The 19,511-nt window shown below is 36.7% G+C and overlaps 1 protein-coding gene across 1 annotated transcript; it reads right to left on the reverse strand.

Annotated features, from left to right (window-relative positions):
- Window positions 1-5,874: 5,874 nt before the first annotated feature.
- LOC132128862 (dnaJ homolog subfamily C member 5-like) lies at window positions 5,875-19,497 on the reverse strand. The gene is made up of 5 exons (XM_059540241.1): window positions 19,350-19,497; window positions 9,578-9,729; window positions 8,278-8,491; window positions 7,605-7,776; window positions 5,875-6,178 (listed from the first exon to the last, which is right to left on the reverse strand). Exons 2-5 carry the CDS (start codon window positions 9,685-9,687, stop codon window positions 6,075-6,077), a joined length of 600 nt encoding a protein of 199 aa, XP_059396224.1. The 5' UTR covers window positions 9,688-9,729; window positions 19,350-19,497; the 3' UTR covers window positions 5,875-6,074.
- Window positions 19,498-19,511: the final 14 nt, after the last annotated feature.

Genomic DNA, 19,511 nt, shown 5'->3' on the forward strand with positions numbered 1-19,511 from the left:
ATTTGCATACACTCCTCAATCCTCAAATGCCCAATCCTCAATCTTCAAATGCCCAATCCTAAATCCTAAATGGCTAAATGACCAAATGCCCAACCCTAAATAGAACATGCCCAATCCTAAATACAAAATGCCATATCCTAAATACCAAATGCCCAATCCTAAATACCAAATTAATTTTCGACTTGGACTTTAAGTTTCAAATTTAGATTTTTAGTTTTTATTTTTGGTTTAAGACTTTTAGTTTTAGACTTTTAGTTTATAATCTGACCCAATAATCCCTCCATAAATGTGAAGGATGCTATGTAGAGCTATCTGATAAATGTGATGTGATGGCATCTGAAAACAGTAAGATAAGCATGCAGATAAGAAGGTGCAGTTAGAGATGGGATATTTTCTCCCATTGGCCACATGACAGCAGCTTGGCTTTTAACCTTTGCCTATGAGGAGGTGTAAAGGAAAACTGGTGAGGTATTAAAGTTAATTTAGGTGCCGAGGAAGAGAAGGTTTATACTAAGACATATATAGCTGTTACACAGAGAAGCTATATCACTGGAATAAAAAAACAATTTCTTTTTCCCTTTTCCAGGATGTTCAATGATAAAAACATTCACAGCCAATAAGAATCCATCCTTTAAAGTGTTTAAAATGTCAGAAGACAGAATGTTATAATCTAGTATTAATATAGTTTTAATATAGTTAACGTTATTAGTGTGAGAGGGGCTTTACAGGTTGATGACCATCCAATTTAGCAAATAGTTATCACTTAAAACATATACATATACACTCACCTAAAGGGTTATTAGAAACACCTGTTCAATTTCTCATTAATGCAATTATCTAATCAACCAATCACATGGCAGTTGCTTCAATGCATTTAGGGGTGTGGTCCAGGTCAAGACAATCTCGTGAACTCCAAACTGAATGTCAGAATGGGAAAGAAATGTTATTTAAGCAATTTTGAGCGTGGCATGGTTGTTGGTGCCAGACGGGCCGGTCTGAGTATTTCACAATCTGCTCAGTTACTGGGATTTTCATGCACAACCATTTATAGGGTTTACAAAGAATGGTGTGAAAAGGGAAAAACATCCAGTATGTGGTAGTCCTGTGGGCCAAAATGCCTTGTTGATGCTAGAGGTCAGAGGAGAATGGGCCGACTGATTCAAGATGATAGAAGAGCAACTTTGACTGAAATACATTTGTGAAGCCACAACACGCACAACCTTGAGGCGGATGGGCTACAACAGCAGAAGACCCCACCGGGTACCACTCATCTCCACTACAAATAGGAAAAAGAGGCTACAATTTGCACGAGCTCACCAAAATTGGACAGTTGAAGACTGGAAAAATGTTGCCTGGTCTGAAGAGTCTCGATTTCTGTTGAGACATTCAGATTATAGAGTCAGAATTTGGCGTAAACCGAATGAGAACATGGATCCATCATGCCTTGTTACCACTGTGCAGGCTGCTGGTGGTGGTGTAATGGTGTGGGGGATGTTTTCTTGGCACACTTTAGGTCCCTTAGTGCCAATTGGGCATCGTTTAAATGCCACGGCCTACCTGAGCATTGTTTCTGACCATGTCCATCCCTTTATGACCACCATGTACCCATCCTCTGATGGCTACTTCCAGCAGGATAATGCACCATGTCACAAAGCTCGAAACATTTCAAATTGGTTTCTTGAACATGACAATGAGTTCACTGTACTAAAATGGCCCCCACAGTCACCAGATCTCAACCCAATAGAGCATCTTTGGGATGTGGTGGGACGGGAGCTTCGTAACCTGGATGTGCATCCCACAAATCTCCATCAACTGCAAGATGCTATCCTATCAATATGGGCCAACATTTGTAAAGAATGCTTTCAGCACCTTGTTGAATCAATGCCACGTAGAATTAAGGCAGTTCTGAAGGCGAAAGGGGGTCAAACACAGTATTAGTATGGTGTTCCTAATAATCCTTTAGGTGAGTGTACATAGCACATAGAAAACATTTGTTTATGAAGGAAACTGGCAGCTCATGTATATATGAACTGTATGTATATCAAGTGCCCAGGTGCTATTTTGAGAAAGGATCATCTTACCAAAGGCTTGAAAAAGTACTTGTAAACATGTTTCAGATGGTTAATACAAAATGTTTTTACATCCACACATAAACCATCATCCTGTGTGTGACTCAGTACACACCTGGTACAGTTCACTGGCACACTTGTGGCAGAGATTGTGCAGACAGGGCAGAATGACCACAGGTTTTCGTGAAGACCTCCACACAGATGGGGCAGATGAGTTGTTTCTTCAGCATCCCCAATGAAGGGTATTTGTGATAAGAGCGTATATCCAGTGGAGGAGACATGGCTATGTGCCCTCGCTGACCCCAGCTAAACCACAGCTAGGAAGATAAGACACCATCGTCTTCATGTCTCTGTGTTGTGTGGTTGCCTGATCACTCAAAGCAGCAGGCAGTCACTCTGCCCCTTTGCAGCTGGAAATATGTGTGTGTAAATGTGTGAGAGGGGGAAGGTGTCTGGTTTCTTGCTGGCTCACTGGGACAACCCCTACCCTTGATCAGCTGTGCCCATATCAGACCTCATCTTCAGTTACTCCAATCATTCTGCAGTCTCAAATCAACCAACAACTCAATAAAGCCAGAACAGCTGCAGTATTAAGAGGAAAGTAAGGAGTTTATAAAGTGTACTTGAAACCATTAACACAAAAACATCCACAAGTGTGTACAAAGTGCATTGGAGTTGGAAAAATACAAAGGAAAAACTGAAAAAGGGTAATTTTAATATTTCACACAATTACTAGTACTGTACTTATTCATTAGAAGCTACATAAAATAATAGTTGTCAACAATACAAATTCAGTCATTATTTACTCACCCACGTTGTGTGACTTTCTTTATTCAGTAGATGTTTTGAAGAATGTTTCAACTGTTTTTACCCATACAATGAAAGTCAATGGGGTCCAAAACAACACTTTGAAGAAGACATACTTGTTATAATATCCCTGTAAGCATTTGAAAAGCAGCATTACCATTGTATTTTGCAGATAATCACCTTTGCACAAATACACACATAAACACATATACTATTTTGTTTGTTTCCTTCACATTTATTTTACAGCTGTAATTCAGACCAATTATCCATGTTACTCTGACACATTCATGCTACAACAATTTCAGCTGATTTATTCAGAAAGCACAAAAGAATTCAGCCATTCTGTACAACAGTCATATTCATTTACACATATTGAACTATGTAATTTATTAAAAACATAGGACAATAATAAATAAAATATTGTTTCTCATCACTGTGTTTATACTATTCTCTTCATTTTAACGTGATTCTGTTTAGGTGTTGCATTCACAAACAAAGCTGCATTCGTTCTCTTTTTCTTAGATCGGAAGCAAGAGGAAGTCAGATCAGTGTTTTTTTATGATCATGAATGAATGAATACAACAAATAAATGGAAAGGAAAACTGGGATAACAAACCAAAAACAATCAGAACAGAGCTAGTGTTGAGAAATACTATTTTGTAAATAAAAAGAGTTACACATTGTGAACAGCTCAGCCTTCGAAACATGATCACTAATAATCTGCATAATGACCTATGAAATATTCACAATGTGATCCTAAACAAATAAAACACACACATTTGGGGTAAATTACACAGGTTTTCCATACATCCTGGTTCAAGTGCATGTAAATGAAGGTAAGCACAAACAGGGACAGCTATACAGCTAATCCATTTAAAAGAAATGACACATTTAAACACAGAACATACAGTAGAAGATAATACAGTGATTAAATTAAGTTCTCAGTTTCAAACAGCACACACACACAAACACACACACAGAAATGAAGGTTTCCTACACTGAAGTCTAAGCGTACTCCAATCAAAAATAATAAAATAAAATAAATAAAAAATATGCATGTATTCTGAGTGATTAAAGAAAATAGAATATCTAAAAAGATAATTAATCACTAAGGATTTGTAGAACATTATTATAATTTTTTATTTTATCTCATGAAGAGCAATATCCAGTCACAAAAATATTTTGGTTGAACTTTATTTTACTGTAAATGTACTTAAAGCGCTGAGCAAAGGTAGAAAATGTATGGAATGGATATTTTCATTAATTTTTTGTTTTTATTTCATATCTGTGAATGCTCCAGCATGAACCATTTTAGTCTGAAGGATCACACAGTTAATCATATCTTCTGGCGTAATAACAGTAATAATACTGTTAATGTGTATTTACTAATATTATGTTGACCTGATTACATTAAACCATGGCACTAGGGAACGAGATCAAATTATGGGTACAATTACAGCCAAAACAAAATACTGTCCACATCTAGAACCAGAGTGGTTTAAATACATTTTCAAAAAAGGATGCATCAACTAACATTTTGGGGTCAGTGTGAAACTGAATCAATTAATGAAAATCACTGATGTCACTGAATTATATGGGAAACATACTGTATGTTTTGTTATCCCTTTACCCACAATCCTCCTGTGCTTGTATTGAACCCAGCTTTGTGGCGATGGGCTTATGCTTTCTGAAACCACAATCTTAAGGAATGCAACTCTTTACTTTAGCAAATCCTTGAGAACACAGACTGAAATACAAAACACCTGTTCAAGATTAAGTAACCCAGCACAAAGGTATATGTTTGCATTTATCGGATAACCCCAAACTCCTGTTCCAGTGATCACACACACACACACACACACAGTAAGACATGTGGCTGAAAATGAGCACAGCCAAGCACTGCATGATTATATTTGACAGTACATGTCCAACGCATGCCATTAACATGAGAGACAGCTCACATAAACATACACAACAGTGACTACTCTACACTGCCTTACTGTTTACAAAAATATAATGTAATAAACAACTGAAAACCAATTCCTGGTGAAGTAATGAAACACTATGAATTTTAAGGATTATAACTTGGACATAGTGTGACGTAAGGATTATAACTTATATAGTGTGATTTCTGCTTAATAAAAATGGCACAGGTCTGAATGTTAAAAACAACCCAGAACAATGTTTATGATGCGATTGTAAGATTTGTGCCAGTGAGAGCCAATCAAATGCATGGAAAGGTAAATAACTGAGTTTGAAAAGTTTGTGGTCAGTAAGTTTCTTTTTTGGGGAGTCTTACGCTCACCAAGTCTGCATTTATTTTAACATTACCTCAGTAAAAACATTACCTTTGTGAAATACTGTTCATTAAAATAACTTTTTCTATTTGAATGCATTTTAAAATGTAATTTATTCTTGTGATGTCAAAGCTGAATTTTTAGCACCAGTCTCACATGATCCTTCAGAAATCATTCTGATTTGCTGCTAAGAAAACCTTTTTATTATTATCAGCGTTTAAAACAGTTTTGCAACTTAATATTCATGTGTTTTTAAGTACTCTGGATGCACATAAAGCTCAAAAGAATGGCATTTGAAATATAACTCTTCTGTAACGAATGTCTATACTGCACTTCTGATCAATTAAATGAATCCTTTCTAAAAATAATTAAAAAAAAACTACTGACCCCAAACTTTTGAATGGTAGTGTCTGTGTGATAACTAAGCCAGCTACAAAAATCATTATGATAGCTGAATATACTAAAGCATACAAAAATACTTCCTTGTGACCTGCTGTCATGCTTCAAATAAGATTGATACAATTATTTTTACTGATTAGGTAGACAAATGCAGTGTGATAACCAGTGCAAATTGCACAAGAAGAGCCGTCGGCATGATGAAGCTGGAATCATAGCAGGAAGAATGTATGGACACTATAAGAAAGTCCTTGTGTGTGTGTGTTTGTGTGTGTGTGTGTGTTGAATATAACACAGCAGTAGGTTTGGTGATGATACAGGTTAAAAGGCAAATAAAATATAAACTGACTTGTACAGTGGAGCGTTTCAGGTTTTCCAATACAGTAACTAACTAACCGCTCTTCCTCTTTCCTCTGGATCACCAATTGCCCACCGTGACCTCCTCTGGCATGGTGGTCCCGTGTGTGTGTGTGTGTGTGTGTGTGTGTGTGTGTGTGAGAAAGGTTTAATAGCTGGCGTCTGTCCGGTAGCTGGTGTGGTGAGAGTCTGCGGTCAGCTGAGTGGTCTCCGTGGCAGAGGACGGCTGCATCACGATGGGGCTGCTGCCATCTGTGGAAACACACACCAGTGTCACGAAGCTTTATAATAAGAGCAGCTAACAGCTCAAACTGAACCTCGTTGCTAAGCATTACAGGCACGATAGTGAGTGCCAGGAAGCCACTTTAAATACTGAACAGACCTTTCACTGGCTAAATAAACAACCTGAAGTGAAACTGGCAAAAATATTGGGTAGAACTTGATTTTATTAATCGGGATTTGATTGAAACCAATAATATTATTGACCCACCTGCATGGCCTTAGTTATGTCCGCAGAAAAAGAAAGGTTTTCAGATACAGATACAATGATGACATTGTGATGAAAGATTATGAAACAATCATTATTCTTTTACAATAACATGCACTGAACTGCGCTGTGGACATTTATTAAAAACCCAATGAAACAATTTGATTAACGCAGTTATAGTTCCAGATGCATTTCCTATGTAAAAATCAGGAAGTAGAGGAAGTAGAATAACAAAACAAACAAACAATAAAACTCTTAACAAGGTTTAGTTAAATACACACCACCAAACTAGTTATATAACTAATATTTTAATAAATTATTTTCAAGTTATGACCAGAAAACAATATTATATTAAAATTAATAAAAATTAATCATGTCTAAAAAATAAATAAACAAACAAAGAAAAAAACACACTAGAAACTAAACTTTTAGACATCATAACATTTTAATATTAATATTATTTTGATTACATTTAACAGTGTTACTCTAAAGCAACTGCATAGATCTTATTTTTCTAAATATTGTTTTTAATAATTAACATTTAAAAGAAACATGCACTCATGTTTCATAATTCTTTTTTAATTATAATTGTACATAGATTTAAATGTTAATAAAGTAAAATAAACCATTTGGATTTAGGTTGCAGAACTGCATTTTTTGCTACATTTTGTAATTTATATGACTAATCACTGAAATAATTTATGATTTAATGAAAATGTATAGCTAATAAAAGAAATTAAGTCATAAAACATTAACATCTTATTTAATCTTCTAAAATGTAAACAAATGAACATTTTACAAATCCAAATGACCTTTTTTAGCAACAAAATGCTGCACAACAGAGGTTTACAGTTCAAATGAAACCTCAATACTGTTGAACCCTAAATGAAAGCTTAGCAGCCAAGTGTGTTGCACCAATCTTTTTACTTGTTACCGTTTACAAAAAAAAAAAAAAAAAAACTAAAACGTACAGGAATTACATCAGTAATGCTTGACCAGACATTCATTAAATCATTAAAAAAAAAAAAAAAAAAAAAAACTGAAATGAAAATTAACATTACCATACATGAATGGTATTAAAAAGCTAACAGACATGGACTAATAGCCACAAAACTTCCATTTTGATTTCATGTTAACATTACCATATTTATTTGACTGTTGTGAATGAATGTGTGTGTCAGTGTGTCTCACCTCTCTCATCAGACTGCAACTGAGCTTCCAAGTCTTCAGGAGACACATAGAAATCCGGCTCATCTGTGTGAGGAGGATGAGGTTTACACTTCCCACAGCAGCAGTTACAGCAGCAGCACAGACAGCAGCAGAAGTAACAGCCTGTGGCCACACCGCAGAATAGAAACAAGGCCTGGCCAGAGGGGGGAAAAGAGAGGAATTCAACAACATGTACACTCATTTACTACATCCACTACCATCTTAAAGCTTGGGGTCAGAAGTCTCTTATGCTAACCAAGGTTTTCCCTTTTAATATATTATAAAATGTAATTTATTCCTGTGATGTCAAAGCTGAATTTTCAGCATCAATACTCCAGTCTCTTTAGTGTCACAAGATCCTTCAGAAATCATGCTGATTTGCTGCTCAAGAAACATTTCTTCTTATTATTATTATTATTATTATAATCAATGCTAAAAAATAGTTCTGTGGATTTATATTTTGTCAAAACTGTTGATGAATAGAATGTTTAAAAGCACAGAATGTTTTTGAAATATAAATAGTTTGTAACATTTTAAAGGTCTTTACTGTCACTTCTGAAAAATGTAATGCTTTCTGAATAGAAGTATTCATTTCTTAAAATCTGCCTCAAAACTTTTGAATGGTAGTGTGTCTACGTGTCTATATATGACTAACCTTGGCCCACCAGCTGGACAATACAAAGTATGTGTTCACGTTCTCCTCTCCAAACTGTTCTGCCACGTAGAGGCCCAGAGATCCATATTTGTCGTAGATGTTGCGTTTGGTAGGGTCTGACAGAATGGTATGAGCGTTGTTGATTTCTTTGAATTTCTCAACTGCTTCTGGATTGTCAGGATTCTTGTCTGGGTGGAACTTCAGAGCTAGTTTTCTGGAAATCAGAAGAGCAGAAACAATTTAACTTTCTAAAAATGAATGCAACCATTACCTTTGTCTGGCATTCTTGCACATCTGCTTTTAGGTTAAACATGAAGTCATGTTAAACTATGACTATGTTAAAAATTGACCTTTTTCAGAGACTGTGTTGATGTGTTAACACAGTTATTAACATTCAAATTAAGCAAGGACCCTCCCCCTCCCCCCATGTACATTTATAACACCATACTTGGTTTTATTACATTGGAAAAGTGCTGAATGGGTCTCTGACCGACATAAATCAATCTCTCAATATTTTTTTTCCTCTTTTGGAAAGTCATAGAAATGCTAAATGTTATTTATTTTTTTAAATTTTTTTTGCTATTGGAAACTGGAAAAATTCTAAATGCAAAAATTATATTTGTTGTAGTTTCCATTGACCACTATAGAAGTTCACCTGACTATGACCACTTCCGCTTCTGATAACTCCATGTTCTATTTACTAGCTACTATTATTTAAAAATAGCATGTGAAACACCATTTTACTCGAACATTATTTCACAATAACTGTTGGCAAATGTAATCGGTCATGGGTATTCATGCATAGAAGAAATATACATACTGTTCACAGTTTGCATAATACATAAATAAAACCGCAGTAGTAAGAACAGGAAGGCAGAAAGTTTACATGAACATCCAGAGGAAGTGAAGAAAAGTTATGTCGCACCCTAGTGGATTTAATTGGAAACGAAAATGAATAATTCACTCAAAAATGCCATCATTTACTCACCCTCACTTTCCAAACTTGTATAACTTGCTTTCTTCTGTAGAAATGCATACAGGTTTGGAATGACATTATGTTGTGTAAACGATGATAGATTTTTCAATTTTGGGTGAACTATCCATTTTGGGGGAACTATCCAACTATCCATGAACAAGACATTTTTGAAACTTTATGAATTTTTTGTTTCCACGCATAATCATTTAAATGTAAAATTACAAAATAAATAACAGAAGGAAAGAACCCCCACACTGAAAAGATGCTTTGCATTTTCTCCACTATTTTCAATGGCGATGTCAGAACAGTCTTTCTATGTCTCACCTGTAGGATTTCTTTATGTCTTCTGGTGCTGTGTTCTTATCAACTCCCAGGACCAGGTATAGTGATTCTCCTGCTGTGGAGAGTGAACGCTGTCTCTGCTGCTCCGCCATTACTCACACACACTCCCCTCACACCACAAGCACTTCCACTGTCTGAAGAGAAACATATTATACGTGCTGTATGTAGTCCTGCTTCTGGGGAAGTCGTGGCCTAATGGTTAGAGAGTCGGACTCCCAATCGAAAGGTTGTGAGTTCGAGTCCCGGGCCAGCAGGAATTGTGGGTGGGGGGAGAGCATGTACAGTTCTCTCTCCACCTTCAATACCACGACTTAGGTGCCCTTGAGCAAGGCATCGAACCCCCAACTGCTCCCTGGGCGCCGCAGCATAAATGGCTGCCCACTGCTCCGGGTGTGTGTTCACAGTGTGTGTGTGTGTCCACTGCTCTGTGTGTGTGCATTTCGGATGGGTTAAATGCAGAGCACAAATTCTGAGTATGGGTCACCATACTTGGCTGAATGTCACTTCACTATTCACTTTCTGCATATTTTTGTCTTTTTCACACAGCAGTATAAGATACAAAAAATCTAAAACCCATTATCCATACCCTTTAGTGCAGCAAAACACAGAGTAACACTTTTATTACATCAGTGAGAGTCACAGACTCATCGTTTCCGCAAATGTCCCTGTTCTGAGTCAGTGCATTAACTGTGTGTACACTCATGCCGAGGTCACAGCTGAAAGGAGTCATGTGACTGTAGCAGTTAGAGAGGAAGGGAGAGATGATGGTTCTCTTTTGGGTGTGGTGTTCTTTACCAGGTCTGACCCTTGTTTTGGTTTACTATCTATATACTACACCTGGTTTGACAGATAGAACTAATGTGCCCTAATCACAGTATGTTGAAATAGCACATTATAGATGCTAGGTTTTTCATATATGGATTATCAAAAATGAAAAAACATAGGGCGGTGACTTGATGGCCATCTCATCATGTTTGTTGATGTGGCCGTTGCCCTCAAAAGTGGAGGCAGATCAATGTGAGCTCACAGGGGTAGAGCTTAAGCAAACTGAATTATTAGATAGGTCACCAGAGAGACGTCAGTCATCTTCACCGGATCAAGTGATTGATGACGTTTTGATTAAACATAACCAGGTAAAAAAAATGGATGTGATATGTACAAAATATAATATCCTGATATGTACAATATTTAAGATCCATAATCAGCATTTAGAAAACAGATCAGGTATATTTTAATTTCATGCTGACTTTAATGTATAACTTAAACCTTATGTAACAGAGGAAAATTCTAATGTATTAAACAAGCTATCAAAATTATAACAGAGAATGTCTTATTACTGAAATACTGTATGTACTTTCCCCATCACCAGTATCATTCAATATGACTATAAAATAATACAAATTATGATTTTTTTTTGTTGATTATGGTTATGGTTTTTTTGGTGGGATTCATGTGCATTCAACTCATAAATACAATCTTTCTGGCATGAGTTGAATTCAACACTACATCTGATTCAAGCAACAAAAAGAACAATGTTGAGCTTTTCAAAATTGCAAGCATAAATCTGATTATGGACATTTTCCCCCCTTTTTAAGTTCATTAAGCTCACTTTATTCAGACGGACAAAAGACTGGCTCAGCCAGAGTATTATCTATGTGATTGTATGTTGTCAGGTATTTGTTCAAGTGAAAACACATAGAAAGAGAGAGGGAGACACACAGGGAGGATCAGAAGTTATGACCTCCAGTATGAATCAAAGACAATTAACTCATTAACCCAGAGTAATTCAGGTTAAGACACCTCCACAAAAAATGGCTTTCAGGGGAGGAGACGTTTCACTGCCACAGGAGGCCATTAAAATAACCAATAATTTGCAAAAAACACACTTTTGACGACTCTTGAGTAAATGAGTACAAACGCCTCTTTTCTTCCTGTTCCGTGGTGAGAGACAGTTTCGCCTCCTTTCGAGGCTAATCATGCAGCTTGTCAGAAAGTATTAGCAGATTAGTATTAGCGGAGCATCTGAATAAGTGATGGGTTATTTCTGTCCCTTCTCAAACCCTGTGTGCTTCTTCAACCGGGACACTCCCATAATTCCTCCAGGTGTGATTCACTTATGGAGCATGTTTGAGTGAGATTTTGTTGGGCTTCTGAATGAATATCATTGACTGACAATCAATCAATCAATCACTCACTCACTCACTCACTCACTCACACCCTGAAGAAAGGACCAGAGTCAAGGGACCACAATAGGGCTGGGTAAAAAAAAATTGATTATTCGATTAATCGTTTTTTTGTGGCTGATTCCAAATCGATTCTCAAAGGCCACGAATCAAATTTTTTTAGGTATGATTATTTTATCTTAAAAAAGAAATGATCCTGTTTGATCAAGGAAGGCGACTGTTCTGACTTTTTTCAGCATACATTTTTCATCTTGCATTAAATTCTATTTTATTTATTTAACATAATTATATGCATTTGAAAATTAGAGATGGGTTCTGTTTTAACGTACCCAAGTGTACCTAAAATAAGAGTTTAATATACAGGTTTGTGGTTCTTAATTTTTTTGTATTATATCTATATTCATTGAGTTGAATCGAGTATAGAAAATCGAATCGAGAATCATAATCGAAAATCGAGATCGAATCGATTTGAGAGCTTGTGAATCGAGATTGAATCGATCTGGAACATCTGAATCGATACCCAGCCCTAGACCACAATATCATAAACTGTATCTAGAATCACATGCTGTCAGAGTATGTACTGCATTTGATGTATTGCATTCTGTAAGTACACTACAGGTAAAAAGTTACACGGCAGATTGGGATGTGCAAGTCTCTTATGTTCACCAAGCCTGCATTTATTTGATCTAATTTATTCCTGTGATGGCAAGCTGGATTTTCAGCATCATTACCCCAGTCTTCAGTGTCACAGGATCCTTCAGAAATCAGTCTAATATTCTGTATTGCTGCTCAAGAAACATATTATTATAAGTGTTGAAACGGTTATGCAAAAAAAAATATATATTCTTGCTGAAACCCTGATCAATTTTTGTCAAGATTCGACAAATGCAAAAAACACCACATTTTTTTAAATTAGAAATCTTCTAAATGTCTTTACTGTCACTTTTGATCAATTTAATGTAACCTTGCTGAATAATTTTACTTTCTTTGAAAATAATAATAAACTCTAGCAACATTTAGGTACTTGAAAGCCTCTTTTGTAGCAACCACATCGCATAAAAACTACTCCAAATCACATACGAGTGCCAAACAAAAATGTGATTACTAACAGGGTTTTCATCAGTAGTAGGGCTCTGCAATGCAGCCTTATACCGAAACACTACATCCGTCTCTCTTGCTCTCTCACACACTCCCTCCCCCTTCCCGTCTCTGCACCACCATATGGTCTGACTAAATCTTTAGTGGCCATCTCAGTCTGTGGACTAGAGACGGCTGCCAAAGTCTCCTCAGCTTAATGAACATCGCTGTCCAAGTCTTTCCTGGATTTATTCATCATATCAGGTTCTCTGTCTGGTCCCTCTGTTTGTGTTCTAACATCCTCCCACGTCACTGTTTGCATCCTCTTTTCTCTGTCTATCCGAGCAGGTGAAGTGATGTGGCTTTTTTGTTATGTGCTGCAGGTTTTGAAAGGTCTGTTTGTAGAGGGATGGAATAGCAGGAGCGAGCGGGGCATGTTTGATGAGAGTCTGTTCACAATGAACAAATACACACACATACACTAATAGTGCTGACGTACTGTCAGCCACATCTTAAAACTAATTAAATTAAAAGTCATAGAAAGATTACTTGAAATAAAATAAAATTAGGCCTAACTGAAATCTAAAAAAAGATTATACTTATTTAATTTCAGCTGGCTGCCAAGGCAACATTTAAAGGCATAATAAAAATTGTCACCATATTGTTGTTCTAAACCTGTATGAATTTCTTTCTTCTGTTGAACACAATATAAGATATTTTGAAGAATGTGGGTAACCAGACAGTTGACGGTAGCCATTGACTTCCAGTATTGTTTTCTCCATAACATGACAGTTAATAGCTACCAGCAAATACCCACATTTTTCAAAAAATCTTAGTTTGTGTTCAAAATAGGAAAGAAACTCATACAGTTTTGGAACAACTTGAGGGTGAGTAAATGAAGACAATTTTAATTTTTGGTGAACTATCCCGAAGAAATAAATAAATAAACTCAACTATATAGACATTTAAAAAACTAAACTAATAACTCAAAATTAAAATGGAAACAGAAAAATATAAAAATAAAAACCATAATAGCATGTCACGGTGGTGCACAAAAGATCTCAAAGAACAAGAATAGAAACCAAACAGATGAGGAGATGTAGACATGTAGGCAAACAGCTGAGAGCAGTGACATTTTTATGAAGTCTCATGGTCCTGTGTTGATTACAAATGTATTACCATTTTTATCATATCAGATTTGAAGAATCTAAGATCCACAAGAAGAATACCAAGGTAACTCTCATGGAAATGTATATTCCATTAAAGTCCAGGATCACACAAGTCTAAACACTCATTAGTGTTCATAATTTCATGTCATTGTTCTGCTTTCTGTCAGTCTTCTACATCCAAATACAGGACTATAAAACAGTGAAATTATTTTCTGCTTCATTATATCATCAGGTTTGGCCAATTACTGCAAAATGGTATGTACAAGATATCTAATCCAAAATATCTAATCCAAAATATAATAAAAAAAAAAACTACAAATGCGCTAACAAGACAAATACACAGTCAAACAGAAGAGTGTCAGTCAGTGTCAAAGATACTGTGAATATAGAAAAAGAAACCCACTAGTTCTGCTAAACAAATTCTGTCATTAAGACAAACACATTCAGAGACTTAAATGTCTATTTTGAATTTATTTTTCAGATCATAGTGCACAAGACATATGGATCTTTTTTTGATAGTTGATGTTGCTTTTTGTCATTGTTGACGAGCCTGTTCTGTGGCCGGCTGTCAACCAACATCAGATAACATGCAAAAGTGCAAATTAATCACTTAAAATCTCAGAGGCTTCTGACAAAACTAATGGCGCAAAATGACACAGTGACTATTAAAATGATAACCAAATAACAAGCATAATAAGCAAGGACGCTTTAAACTGATCAAAAGTAATAGTAAAGACATTAGAATAATTGTGTTCATGAGATCATGTGACACTGAAACTGGAGTAATAAATTACATTTTAAAATATATTTTATATATTAATCTTACAAACCCCAAACTTTTGAATGGTAGTGTATGTTTTTTTGACTGTGCTGTTGTGATTAAGCAATGTTAAGAAAAGAGGGGACTTTTACTTCTCATTTCAGAAGTCTATGACACGTTACTGTTCGAACTGTATGAAAGTCTCTGTAAGACGCTCTGTTGTAGACTGCAGAGCTAGTTAGTCTGTGTTACTGGAATACGGACTAAAAAACCTTCACGAATCCTGGCACAACAGTGGGGGAAACAACTTCTAAAAAAAGTGCAGTTAATTAGCTAATGGAGTGCAATGGTGTCTCAGCAGGTCTTCTGAACGAGATGGACCATTCAGTTATGCAGCATATTCAGAAACAAGTGGCAAAATGGATAGGCGACCCACAGTGGCATTCAAAACTGAGATTTGGCAGATGAAATACATGCTAATGACAACAGGACAAAGTGGAAGATTGAGCACTTTGGGCAAAGCAGGATGAAAAAAAGATGAAACAAACTCTGAAACACACAGTGAGCGAGACAAGAAACATTAAAGGGTTAGTTCCCCAAAAAACAAATTCTGTCGTGATTCACTCACCCCCAAACCCGTATGACTTTCTTTTGTGGAATTTAAAGGATTGGTTCACTTCCAGAATAAAAATGTATTGATAATTTACTCACTCCGTGCCATCCAAAATGTTCATATCTTTCTTTCTTCAGTTGAAAAAAAAATTTGGTTTTTGAGGAAAACATTCCAGGTTTTTTCAACATATAATGGACTTAAATGGGAGCCAACGGGCTGAAGGTCCAAATTGAAGTTTCAGTGCAGCCTCAAAGGGCTTCACAAGATCTCAGACGGTGAATAGGGGTCTTTTGTAGCAAAATGATCGGCCATTTTTAAAAAATAAATAAATAAAATGTATATAATTTTTAACCACAAATGCTCATCTTGCACTAGCTCATTGGAAAGATCACATATAACGTAGGTGTAGGGCTGGACGATTAATCGAAAAATAATCAAAACCGAAATTCATAACCTCTAACCGACGTAATTTTCCCATGTTGGTTATTTCGGTTTTTTAACCCTGTTAACACTTCCCCCTTAAAAGCATACCAGCGTGTGTGTAGCCACATGACTCTGCCAGTCAGTGGCATAAAAGCAAAACACGGAGGTGAACGCCGGATGGCGCGTGAGCCTTGCGTCTTCACTAAACTTTGTCAGTTGTATTTGTTTTATGGTTTGGACATTCAAGTGATTAGATGATCGGATGTGTATTATTATATCGAGCTCCCATGTTCGCGCAGCTGCACTGTGGCACGAACACTCATATAAACCGTAGCTGTGAAGATCGCGCACACAGAGAAACACAGAAACTAGTTGTCAGCGCTGTCCTGTGATTTATCACTAAAGTAGCTTAGAATCTCAAAACTTATTATAGCATGTTTGTGTGCAGCGCACATGAAGCACAAGCGCGTGCATAGAGAGCAGCGGTCGGCGGTCGCGCTGCGGGTTCCCGGTTTGTGTCCGTTCTCGGACTGTTCTTTGTATTTTAACTTTAGAAAAGGTTGTTCCGAGTCGAAACTACTATATAGAAAACTACATCAGTATATCATCATAAATGCAGCCGTTTTTGTCTTACGTTAACATAAACAGATGAGAAAGAAAACACATGTGCAGTATTTTTGATTAAAGAGACAATAGCCTAATAAACGCGCTGCCTGTCATTAATGATAATCAAAGAACAAAAGAAAATCATTCACTGATCTTGACTGAATATATTTAATAATTTTACTTGATTAATCTTTATTTTATTTATAAAAAGAAAACTATGCAGTGTTTTTAAACATTTAATTACAGTTTCTGTACCTGAAATTTTGTTTAGTTGTATGTATTTATGATATTGCAAATTGATTTGTTTGTTCCTATCTTATTACTGACTGTTTACTTGTCTTTAACACTTTAATATTTGAAATTTATATTAATCTAGTTGTTTTTGCTATAGTATTTTTTTAATCACAGGCAAAATTCCTCTTGCAGTGTTTTGTAGGCTGCTGATTTTTGCTCATGTTATTCAGCCGCAACAGAATGCTTTGTAAAAATGTTTGACATCTAAATGTTTGACTTAATTTTTTTATATTGGATTTTTTTATCTTATTGGAATCGAAACTAGAAATCGATAAGAATCGGAATCGATAAGCAGACAGAATCGGAATCTGAATCGATAAAATTCAAACGATACCCAACCCTAGTAAGAAATCTTATGAACATAGATAAAATAACTGCTGATAGTCAATCATATTTACAGTACAAACCTTGTCAGTGAACTATGAGGGCAAAAAAAACAAAACCGAAACAAAATAATCGTTCATTAATCGTAATCGAGGTAAAATGTTCAATTAATCGAGGTTTTGATTTTAGACCATAATCGTCCAGCCCTACGTAGGTGGAAGTACCGACCCAGTGTTTACAAAGCGAATGTGCCAAGTCAGTCAAATGGCTTTTACAAAAAATTAAAAAAAGGTAAACCGACAATGAAGTTGGAGACAGAGCTAACAGCGTATGATCTTTCCAACGCGACTACATAATGTGTGAGGTTGCGGACACTATTGCAACTGACCAATTGTTTCACTAGATAAGACCCCTATTCCACGGCTGGGATTGTGTAGAGACCTTTGAGGCTGCATTGAAACTGCAATTTGGACCTTCAGCCTGTTGGCCACCATTGACTACATTTACATGCTGTTAAAATTTGGGTTATGGTCGGGTTAAGGTCACTATTCAGGTTTCTGAAACATTCGGGATAACCCATTTACATGCGTGAGCAGAGAGAGTTACTCCTGTATGCATGGAATGTGTAATCAGTCGCCAATCCCGATGTAAACGGCGACGCACGGTTAGCGTCTGGACGTACGGACAACAAGACGCAATATGCGTCATTTCCGATTCTTCTTCCTGTATCCAAAGACAACAACAACAACAGCAGCAGCAGGCGGATAATGAATAGTTTGGGGCAGATAGCGATAGTCTTTGTTTGCGCTTTGGCGCTGGTACTGATCCACCAGCAGCACTTGACACTACTGTGCCTCTATACTGCACGCGGGGTTTTTTTATGCACCGTCTCTACTCAAAAGACCAAGATTCCTTGCGAATGGAACATGCGCAGAACACACATTTTGATGGGGATATGCCGAAATGCGTTTACAAGACCAAATATTCGGGTTAGAAAAGGGGTACCCCAGGTATAATATCCCGGTTTTTAAAAACCGGGATATGAGCATATCCCGGTTTTTGCCGGTGTTTACATGGCTGTGCGCGACCGGGTTATTGCTAATATCCCGGTTTTGAACGGGTTATTGGCTGCATGTAAACGTAGTCATTGAAGTCCATTATATGGAGAAAAACCTGCAATATTTTCCTCAAAAAAATTAATTAATTTTGGCCTTTAGAAACATGGCCTTTTAGATGACATGGGGGTGAGTAAACTATAAGGAAGTTTTTATTCTGGAAGTGAACCAATCCTTTAGAAAATGCTTTGAAGAACCGCACTGGCACATTTCCGAGGAAGGCAAGTAAATTAAGACAGAATTTTCATTCTTGGGTGAACTTTACCTTTAAATGGCTCAACAACTTTTATACTGCAAAATTACTTCATTGAAAAGTTTACAATCAAGAAAATATGTAGCATTTGAAGTACATTGAGTTGAGCTCTACGAGAAAGTAGTGAGGTGGTTTTTATGGGTCACAATGCAGAACTCATGTGACCACACATACCATACATATTAACCATCAGTGAAATAGCATATAGTACACAGCACTGCCTGTTAAAGCCTTAAGCCTACTAGAATGGATTGATCAAAACACAAAGACTTGATAGCAATACAGAGTAAAGGACCTATCACTACTCTATCTGTCGAGATAAAGGGAAGCAAGCAGACCACTGTTTGAGATTGAGCAGCAACCCAAATCTAACAAATAAACGCAAAAACTGATGACACCCTGGCTGGAAGCGTTTCAATACTGATGCAGGCCAAACGATACTTTGTTGACTGACGGGTTGGAGATTTAAAGCCTTTAATCTCCCTGTTCCGCGCTCAGCATCCATATTGGTTTGTTTGTTAAAGGAAGGGTTCAACACATAGAAATTATATCCTAATGTATTTGTTTCAAATCTGTAACACTTCCGAAACACAAACGGAGGTGCAGAATAAAAGCCGCTCTATTTAACTGTATGGAAAATAAAATGCAATAACGAGGAACAGTGACTGAATCTGTTGGTCTTTAACATTTGATTGTGTGTCCCAAGAAGAAAATCAGTCACGCGACATGAGGCTGAGAAAATGATGACACACTTCTCACTAATGGTGGACTATGATTTTAATGCTGCTTCATCCGTCAGTACCGTCAGCTTTCTCGCTCAAAAATGTAACGTTACTACAACAGTAGGCTACTAATCCATGAGCAAGGGCAGCATGCATGCATGTGAAGCAGGACTGAGACGCATAGATGTTCCTCTGGCTGCGTTCTCATTTCTTACCGTCTAGGAGAGAAAGGAAGGTAGACGTGCAGTTCGTCAGTGCTTCTTAATTAATTTCCTATATCTGTAAAGGACTTCAAACAGGAGTGTGTCAGCCTGCGGTGGTCAGATCCGGCGTCCGAGTCTTATGATCGTGGCCAGCGTCTGCGCTCAGTGGGAGTC

Source organism: Carassius carassius, chromosome 46 (assembly GCF_963082965.1).
Source record: "Carassius carassius chromosome 46, fCarCar2.1, whole genome shotgun sequence".
NCBI classification, from domain to species: Eukaryota; Metazoa; Chordata; class Actinopteri; order Cypriniformes; family Cyprinidae; genus Carassius; species Carassius carassius.

Excerpts from the sequence above, each read along its gene's own strand:
- LOC132128862 (XM_059540241.1), bottom strand. The coding sequence starts at position 9,687 with ATGGCGGAGCAGCAGAGACAGCGTTCACTCTCCACAGCAGGAGAATCA. Across the intron at positions 7,777-8,277 it reads TGTCCAGCTGGTGGGCCAAG|GCCTTGTTTCTATTCTGCGG; the intron begins GTTAGTCATATA and ends CCCTCTGGCCAG. Across the intron at positions 6,179-7,604 it reads GTTGCAGTCTGATGAGAGAG|ATGGCAGCAGCCCCATCGTG; the intron begins GTGAGACACACT and ends GTGTTTCCACAG.